This window comes from Lampris incognitus, chromosome 2 (assembly GCF_029633865.1).
Source record: "Lampris incognitus isolate fLamInc1 chromosome 2, fLamInc1.hap2, whole genome shotgun sequence".
In the NCBI taxonomy this organism is placed as follows: Eukaryota; Metazoa; Chordata; class Actinopteri; order Lampriformes; family Lampridae; genus Lampris; species Lampris incognitus.
This window is the reverse complement of record NC_079212.1, coordinates 111,855,535-111,865,489: the sequence shown is the minus strand read 5'-3', so window position 1 is coordinate 111,865,489 and position 9,955 is coordinate 111,855,535. Positions and strand designations below refer to the sequence as shown.

The 9,955-nt window shown below is 39.0% G+C and overlaps 1 protein-coding gene across 1 annotated transcript in view; it reads left to right on the top strand.

Annotated features, from left to right (window-relative positions):
- Positions 1-856: 856 nt before the first annotated feature.
- Positions 857-9,955, top strand: part of lrig2 (leucine-rich repeats and immunoglobulin-like domains 2) — a 28,354-nt gene continuing 19,255 nt past the window's right edge. Inside the window, exons 1-10 of the mRNA XM_056273119.1 lie at positions 857-1,519; positions 1,707-1,781; positions 2,275-2,409; positions 3,966-4,109; positions 4,342-4,485; positions 5,016-5,159; positions 5,483-5,626; positions 7,101-7,181; positions 7,861-7,932; positions 8,540-8,608. Of these exons, the coding sequence (XP_056129094.1) occupies positions 1,332-1,519; positions 1,707-1,781; positions 2,275-2,409; positions 3,966-4,109; positions 4,342-4,485; positions 5,016-5,159; positions 5,483-5,626; positions 7,101-7,181; positions 7,861-7,932; positions 8,540-8,608 (1,196 nt within the window). The 5' untranslated portion in view covers positions 857-1,331. The remainder of the gene's footprint in view (positions 1,520-1,706; positions 1,782-2,274; positions 2,410-3,965; positions 4,110-4,341; positions 4,486-5,015; positions 5,160-5,482; positions 5,627-7,100; positions 7,182-7,860; positions 7,933-8,539; positions 8,609-9,955) is intronic.

Sequence of the window (9,955 nt, the reverse complement as noted above, 5' to 3'; positions counted from 1 at the left end):
TTATACAAATTTCCTTGAACTTCATGCCATAATACAACTTAATATCCGGATCCATTCTTTGGGCCTATGATTAGAATGAGATAGGAATCTATTTGATGGATAGTGCCTTTCTTAGGATATGAGATGTTCCAAGTAGTGCGATCTTGTGTAGTTCTTGTATTTTGATGTTACCCGGGATCCGTTGTGTGTATTTCTCCATCCCTTTTTTTATAAGTCCCAAGGCTCCTATCAATACTGGTAGTGTTGTGGTTTTTATTCCCCACATTCGATCAATCTCGATTTCAATGTCTTTTATTATTATTATTATTATTATTATTATTAACAACAACAACAAAATAATTAGGAGAGTAATAGTAGCAGAATTATTACAGTTTTAGTTTCATCAAAGGTTTGTTAGTGTAGAATAAGTTATTTGTTGGGATGCATATAAGATGACACATACATATTCTATCGCATCATCATTGTCATTTATAGATAATGTATTCATTTATAGCCTTTCAGCAGGAAGAGCACAAAATTGTAGAAATTCCAACTGGCCCAAAACAAATGTACGTGAATTACAAAAGAAAAAAGAAAAAAAAGGAAGAAATTTAAATGTGATAAAAGTATGAATGTAATGAATGAGAATATCCATGCAAGTTGTTTTCTGCACTAAGTGAAGTTTTTTCAACGCTTTGCTTTTGAAAGTCAACTTTTAAAGTTTGGCATAAAAATATGCTACAAAAAAAGACAGCGGAGGATAATCCAATTAATTTGGAGTAACTGTTTGACAAGCACCAGCACAAACCAATGGGATAAGTGTAAACATGCTGGCAGGAGGCGGGATCCAGGATATCCTATGTCATCAACGCAAAGGCGCTTTGTTGTACCTCCGAGCCAGAAGTCTGAGGGGAAAAAAATAACTTTGACTTTAAGATAAACCGCTTAGGTCGAGCTGTGATAAATACTCATTCGGTCCGGCCATAGAGAGCATTCAATTTAACACGGAGTTATGTCGCGACGGTATGCGGAAAACATCGCTCTTTTGAAGAAGTAAAGCAGCTCTCTAGCGAGCTAGCGTTAGCCGTTTTTGGGAGTGTGTCCAGATTGGAGTAAGAAGGAATTTCAGGCACTGGGAAGGAAGGGAGAAAAAAGTCACGACTGTGATGCCTTATCTAAGCTGGGAAAATGTATTTTAAAGTGCCGTATCGAATCACTCAGCAGTTTTGCGAAATATGAGTACAGTTTAAATGACAGCAAGCATTTAGTAACAATTTGATGGTGCTTCTGTTACTGTTAACCTACTAGTTAGCAAAGTTAGCCACGTAGCTATCGCTAGAAAGACATTTAAAATGGCGGAGGGCTGGCCCATTCCTTTGGCCCTCGTCTTCGTGTTGTTGAGTTGTAGTGCCTCGGCGCCTCACTCTTGTCCGGCTCCGTGCTCATGTTTAAACGGACAAGACGACGTACAAATCATGGACTGCAATAGAAAACGGCTATCGACGGCTCCCCATAATCCTCCTACTGGGATAACACAATTGTAAGTAGCCAACCCGCACACAAACTTAAGAGCTCAGCTACGGTGGCCTTGGTTTGTTGGTAGCTTACCGAACCGATTTGGTTCAACTTTACATGATTGTCGAGTTCATCTTTAGTCCATTGAAATCACGTCCTTCAGCTGATTCTTTAAAAGCTGATGCTAATATGTGTTACTTTTCTCCTTTCAGCACCATTAATCACAATGAACTGACTGCTCTTCCCTTTCTCGGAGACGTTTCCTATAACATCACTTTGTTGTCAATGTAAGTCAAAGATCTTCACAAGATAGCGTGTTTTTGGAAATTTTCGTTTCTGCTTTTGCATGTGGTTTAAACTTGATATCCTGTTACAACTTGGGAAACCGTTCTGATACTTCAAAGTAAAGGCTAATTCAATGCTGGTTCAGAAACAAACTTTCAAATGCTATAACTTGATTTGAGAGAACATATCTCTTTATATGATATATGAATGAAGTGCACACTTCTACATAGTAAGATTCATAATTTTTATAAGCTATTTTGTTTCTGAAAACAAGACCATGTTCATTGATTCGCAAAAGAAAAGCCCATCACTTCAAAACCTTACATCCCGCTGAAGAGTTGCTCATTTTTAAATTTTTGAGACTTCCATTTGGATGTCTGTAAAGTCAACATACTGCTTGCAGAAGTTGGTATGGACCTTAATGAATTGTGGTTATAATTTCTGGGTGTTATGCTGTATATTATAATCTTTGTGTAAACATCTTGTTTTACATAGAGTTCACAATCGGATCACTGAGCTTGCAATGCATCATTTGCAACCTTATGTTTCCTTGGAAACACTAGACCTAACGTCCAACTCCATCTCTGAGCTGAGGGTTGGAGCCTTCCCATCCATGCAGCTGAGATATCTGTGAGTTGATATTATTATTATTATTATTATTATTATTATTTGTAGTGCTTTTAAAACCATGACTATTACTACTGCTATTGTTATCATTAGTACTGTTTTTCCCCACTTTTTCAAGAAGGTAAAAAGTAAATGTTATCCAATTTTCTCTCTGCTTTGGGCAATGCTGACAGTCTTGAGGGCCGCCACAGAACAGCGTGTTCAGGAAACACTTATGCTAAATAACAAAATTAAGAGGGGAAGGGAGGCATATGACCACAGAAATCATGTTAAAACCTAGAAGCAGCAACTCAGTTGGTTTCTGTTGCTGTGCATTGAAGTCAGTTTTTTTCTGACTAAGTTCAAGATGGTGGTTGGTTATTTCATGAAAACATTGGTACGATTCTGGTAGAAAATTTGCCATCGTGAGAGGTAAAAACAAACGTGAGCAGATGTGGCGAGCATAAAGCCAAACTTTTGGCTTCAGAATGCTCCTTCAGAAATCAATGGGTGACATCACAGGCACAATGTCCGTCTTTTTTATCCACACAGTTTGTCTGTGAATCATACTGCCTGTCAAGTTAAGAGTCTCCAGTGGCTGTAATGCTGGTTCCTCAAGCAATCAGATCACCAGCAGCTTGCGACGTTGTGTTGTAATAAGACCTTTGATAAATAAATACTCATATTATTTTTTATTAATTTTTGCTCAACTTGTTGGAGCAGGAGATTGAGTTAGTTTATACCTAGATGTTAACATTGGTTGGTAATGCTAATGCTATCACAAATCGCTAGCAACCTAAATACTTAGGCTTGATTAAAAAATGCCCCACTGTCAGTTTCAAGCAAGCTGTGCTACTTCAGGCATTGTCTACAAGATGCTGATTAAAGATGTAAACTTTTTAAGAGAGACATGTAGACAAATGGACGTAACTGTGCTCATACAATAATGTTAGATAAAGCAGATCTAATGTTACATACACAGATTTGGGGGACTTTTATCATGAAATTCACTCTTAACACTGTCCTGTTGTGTGAGGTACTGTGGTTAATATGGATTTTAAACAAAACAGGTTATTTCTAGGCAGCAGAGGACTGTTTGTGTTTTATGACAAAACCTCTGATTATTTATCTTAGTTGTAGAAGCTGAACAGACTTCAGAAACACTGTAATTACAAAGTATCACATCCTTAGATTATAACGGCATTCTATGGGGAAATGCCTCTGATATGCCTGTTGGCTTCAAAACTGAAGGAAATGTTGACCCACTGCATATGACACAGTAGCAGAAATGTTGTGATATTGTCAGTTTACAATGGTTGCACTGATGGCATCGAAGCAGTGCAGTATCAAACTTGAGTTTGTATGTAAGACCTCACCAGATGACTGTCAACCAAACAGGCTGGAGAGAGACATTCAGCTTGTTTCTGTCAATAAAAATGCCTTTGGTTTATTGTGACCAGCTGACTGTGTGCCTCATCCTACTGTGTATGTTTGTAAGCAGGTCCAACTGTAAAGCCAACTCTTCCACATCCTCCTTCCTTGCTGATTTACATCTGTTGTTTCCGCTTTTTATCCCATAGGAATTTAAGTAATAACAAGATCAGCATCCTCGAGCCTGGCTGCTTTGAAAACATCTCCAGTTCCTTGCTGGTGCTAAAGCTGAACAGGAACAGAATAGTTGTGCTCCCATCCAAAGTCTTCAGGCTTCCACAGCTGCAGTTCCTGTGAGTGTTGTGCTCTCAAGAACCTTATTCTCAATTTAGAGGTCACTTCTTAATGTGCATTTGACAAACTCATTGAGTTTTGTTATTGGTTCAGTTAAGATTGATACAGATATACTGGGCTTGAATTTATTCTAAAGTCCATTAGCTACATATAAATACAGTGCCAAGGTAATTCTATGGATGGAAATATTTAGCGCTATAGCAGTAACTCTGAATCCTATTTTCATTGAAGTGAGTTGAAACGCAACAAGATCAAGGTGGTGGACAGTCTGACTTTCAAAGGGATGGACTCCCTCAGGTCGCTAAAGATGCAAAGAAATGGCATCACAAAGCTCATGGATGGAGCCTTTTTTGGACTGAACAACATAGAGGAGCTGTGAGTATGATATTGTTGCTTTTGATTCCAGATTAACAGTAAATAGTAGATCTGTCAGTTGTGTTTATTTGGAGCCATAATGTGCTTGACTGGAGCAATGTAGCATTTAGGCCTTCTTTGTAAAATTTGTTTATCGTCTTTTTTATGAACTTTCATACAAAGCCTTAATCATTAAGACTAAGTACAAATATATAGTCACGGTATACTTAAACCCACCATTCATTAACTCTTATCCGAGGTGTGTATTTTGACCATTAGTGTTGGAATTCTATATCATAATTTTTTTCTGCCAGTGGGTCACATTGTGAGCCATTTCAACTGCACATTTTTCTGCAGAAGTCAAAACCGCAAAGTTGCTGTCTTTGAAATTACAAGATTCAACAGCATCGTAATGCTAATGTAAAAAGAAGCTGGCAATGCCAGTGAGATAACTGCAGCCTGAAGTATGTAATAAAGGCACACATTTTCTTTGATTTTTTTTTTTTATTGAGGCCAGTGTGTTGTTGTGTTCCCCATCTTTTGTATTGCAGAGAGTTGGAGCATAACAACCTGACTGAGGTCAACAAAGGCTGGCTGTATGGCCTGCGCATGCTTCGAGTGCTGCGGGTCAGCCAAAACGCCATCGGCATCATCCGACCAGATGCCTGGGAGTTCTGCCAGAAGCTGGAGGAACTGTGAGTGTGTCTGTTTCACTGCTGAAATCCCAAAACCCCTAAAAGTCTCTTCTTTCTTTCATCAGCCCCAAGCTCTGAAGTTTATTCTCAACACACTTTCGCAGTTTGCTCTGTTACTTTGATACAGTGAGTGCTGCAGTAATTGGTTGTGTAGAACAGGTTCAGTGTTGACTCGCCTCTGGTGGTTTTATATTTAAAAATAATATTTTATAAAATATTGTAGTTTCATTTTTGGATATTGGTCCTAAAGGAGTTATTTGATTAATACACAGCACCAGTGTTGAAGCTCATGTCCACCTCATTCTTGCTCCTATTTCCTGCAGAGATCTGTCCCTCAACCATATGACTAGGCTGGAGGAGACCGCTTTTGTCGGACTAGGTCTCCTGGAGAGCTTGAACCTTGGAGAGAACTCTATCAGCCACCTGGGAGAGGGAGTCTTTGGCAGCCTGGCCAGCCTTCGCACTCTGTAAGGTCCACACTTCTCTGAAAATTGTTATGTTTTTCTTTTCCTTTTTTTTTTTAAGTAATTGTTTTGTGGCAAATAACCAGGCCATATCTGTAGGGACACTGGGAGACGAGCTTTTTAGTAATGTGGCCTGTGTGTTTTTTCAGTACCTACAAAAATAGATGGCTCAAAAATGTGCACAATTGGTACTGAAAATCGCTCTTCTTTCTTTGGGGACCTAAAGATACAAATTCAATCTCCCTGTCAGGGGTGTCAGCAGCAACTCAAAGACTTTCTCTTCCCATGCTTCAGGGGTTCAAGTCATTGTCTTGCGAAGCCCATTGGCTTCTCCCCTTCACCTACTGAGAAGGACATACATAAAGGGCTGTTCAGCAAGATGCTGGTGCACTTTGTTGATTTGCTGGAACTTTACATGGCACACTCCACCTTCTGACCAATATTCAGTCCCTGCTAGCTTGTCACATTTATTTGTTTGCATCCTTGAAATGTAAAGAAACTCAATATTAAAGAGTATAATTAAGTCCTTACTTGTTCTTGAATCTCTGCATTCTGATGAAGGCTGCTGATCAAAGTAGGTTTTATTTGTTTTTCTTTGGTGTGCTGTGTTTTGTTTCAAATACACTTAGTAATGTTCCAGTAGTTCACCATTAGATTATCTTACTAAAACCCCTGTTGAATTAGTGATATATTTAGTTCACATATTGTAGCATTTCCTGTTTGTGTCCTAATCCCACTTGTCTTTAGTTCTTACATTTATAGTATAGTATAGAGCTAAACGTTACATCCTGTGTAATGTTTTAGTCAGGCTTGTTGATTTCATGTTGTTTTCTCTTTTATAAATAACTGGATATTGTGAAAGACGTGAATGGATTTAAAATGATCAATTTACAATGAGTTATTTAAACAGTCTAGACTTCTCTGATTGACTCTGAGAGGTAAGAATCTCTCCCCAATTTTTGTTTAGAGAGAAAAGAGAGTTCAACTGGTAGATAGGCTTAATTAAGCAAATGTCTTCTCCTGATGAGAAGTCTCTTTGTGAGGTAGTCTGAAAGGGTTGGCTGGATGGTGGGATCTGGAACCCATTAATTTCAGCACTAAGTTCAGAGAAGGTATTGAGTTTGAAAGAGAGAAATGTCAGGGTTTTTAAAGGGTCACTGGGCCTCCTTGGGGCCTTTACGGCAGAGGGAATTAGATACAGCCTGAGGCCACTTTTCAGGGGCACTCGGGCATGAGAAGGAAGAACCTAAAGTGCCCATGCCCTGAGTGCTGTGAACACGAGGCTTCTTTGGGTTTTCATTTGACCTGTTAACCTTCCCAGGGCTGATGTCGACCTTCCCAGTGCTGATGTCGACAACCCCACCGTAGAGAAGATTTGCATTCACTTCTCTAATATTACTTAAATGAATCCCCAAAAAGTCATCATAGATAGTGTTTTAATCTGACGGTCTGTTTTTATTTTATTTTTTCATTACAGGGACATTCGCAATAATGAGATCTCTTGGGCCATTGAAGACTACATAGGTGTGTTTGATGGGATGAAGAAGCTGAACACATTGTAAGGGCACTCTGTTATAAATCTTAGTGGAGTCTTGTTACAGTAAGGCCTTAGAATATGTAAATTATTTTTCCTCATGTCAATGTCTTATTCTGTTTGAATGTATTTTATGTGGTCAAATCACCAAGTCAAGTTTCATGTATGAATTGAAAAATAACTGGAGAATAAATAGTAATGGTGAACAATATATTTTATTTGAACAGCATATTTCTAAAGCTCAGGGACACTTTCCGACTAAAAGAACAGAGCAAATACTACAGCAGACATCACAATAATAGAAAGTATATGGCCACATTTGCTATGCTGATCAAGTGATTCTGATCCACATCAGAGAATGCCAGCCTCTTTATCTTGAATTTAGTTTGAGGTCTTAAATGGTTTGTCTGTATAGCTTGTTAAAGTGAGACACGTACCCTTCTACGCAGACTTATGTTGTTTTACGGTTATTTTCTTTTATGTGTTTTTTACATTTACGCTTATTGTTTCACTTTCGATTTTCAAAGTGATATTGACAATGTAACTTAATTGTATCTAAAGAAATTTCCTCTGTTATTTTGTTGAAACTTGAGTTACTACAGTGTAGTGACTGCAGGTGTGAATAGCGTGCTATGTCACTCAAGTAATATTTTTGGCAGCCATTTTAATGAACCTAGTGTAACTTCATTTTTTTATCGCCTAGAATTCTTCAGCGAAACAAGATCAAATCAATCACAAAGAAGGCCTTTGAGGGCTTGGAGGAATTGGAGCACCTGTAAGTGGAAAACAAAGTACTCCGTTTCATCCAGATGGCCATTGTCAGTATCGGACGGCTAATGATAATTTAAAAAAAAAAGATGGCTTTGTCTTTTAGGGTGTGGACTATTCAATCTGCCTGACTTAATTAAGATGATTTAGGTAACCGGTCCACACCCCACTCCACTCCACTCCACTTTTCAGTTGATTTAACAACTATATAAAAAGCAAACAGTCAAATTGACAAAAGGAGAAAACCAAAATAATACAAAGGACCAAAATAGAGGGTAAAATAGGAATAAGTCATCACACAACAGCTAGTCTATAAAAAGTTTTGTGAAGTGACGGAAAAGATATTAGCGATTCTGCGAGCCTAAACTTCTCCAGCAAGTTATTCTCAAGCCAAATGGTCCATAATCCCAGCCTTCAGTCATATGGCCAAACTTTAAATGCCCCAGGAATGCCCCGCCCTAAGCATTTTAGGATTAGCACTTATGCCTGAATGTTGCAAGATAGCCAAGGTGTTTTATTACCATAATGTTGATGTTGTTTGTGCTTGTTAAATGGGATGCCATTTTGATCATAAATCGTTAAAGTGTCTTATTTACATTTTCATCCACCTACAGGGACCTGAGCAAGAATGGTATCATGTCAATACATCCTGAGGCATTGTCACATATGAAGTTGAAAGTATTGTAAGTAGAAAAAAAATAGCTCATAGCTCTCCCAGGTACATTGAAAAAGCTACCTTTTCTTGTTTTAATATTTTCCCTGACTGATTTAATTGTGGCTTCATTAAAACAGAATTATAATGATTAAAATAGCCTCATAATTAAAACATATGAATAGGATTTTTAAAGTCGTGCTGTGTGGTTGTATGAAGGAAATGTAAACTTCTGAAATGTCAAGAAACTTGATAAAAGTTTAGCACTGAATGAATAATAAAAGCCATATCCCTGGATCATTTCTTGACATCAACAAGTGACTGACTGTGTATCCAAAGGAATTGAATCGAGTGCAACTGGACTTGGTATATATCCGTGAAGACGTTTCGCCTCTCATCCAAGAGGCTTCATCAGTTCATGCCTTTCTGACTAGACCAAGCTAGTCTGACTGGCTGGTGATGAAACTCAGATATTTATCCTCTTTGGAGTCGTTATCAGAGCTATTGATGACCATGGCTCTTTGTGTTCCGATGTTTAGCAACGCCCGTCGTTATCAGAGGTATTGATATGCGTAGCTCTTTAGTGTTCCGATGTTTAGCAACGCCCGTCGTTATCAGAGGTATTGATATGCGTGGCTCTTTGTGATCAGATGTTAAGCAACGACGGTCATGGGGGTGTTAGTTTCGACTTCGTTAGTGCTCCATTCAGTGGTCATGAGTCATTGGAGCCGTTAGTGACCGACTTGTTCTTGGAGGCTAAGCTTCTTGAGTCTCCTGGGTAGAGATGGAGATAGGTGGTGTCGCCACCTATCTCCCACTTACAATGCCATCCTTTCATCTCTACCCAGGAGACTCAAGAAGCTTAGCCTCCAAGAACAACAGTCAGTTACTAACGGCTCCAACGACTCATGACCACTGAATGGAGCACTAACGAAGTCGAAACTAACACCCCCAACGACCATTGCTGCTTAACATCGGATCACAAAGAGCCACGCATATCAATACCTCTGATAACGACGGACGTCGCTAAACATCGGAACACCAAAGAGCCACGCATATCAATAACTCTGATAACGATGGGCGTTGCTCAACATCGGAACACAAAGAGCCATGGTCATCAATAGCCCTTATAACGACTCCAAAGAGAATCAATATCTGAGTTTCATCACCAGCCAGTCAGACTAGCTTGGTCTAGTCAGAAAGGCACGAACTGATGAAGCCTCTTGGATGAGAGGCGAAACGTCTTCACGGATATATACCAAGTCCAGCTGCACTCGATTCAATTCCTTTGGATAACCATGACCTGGATGAATGAGAACATTCACAGACATGACTGACTGTGGTGTTCCTGCTCTCGCATTTTATTACAGTACACAGA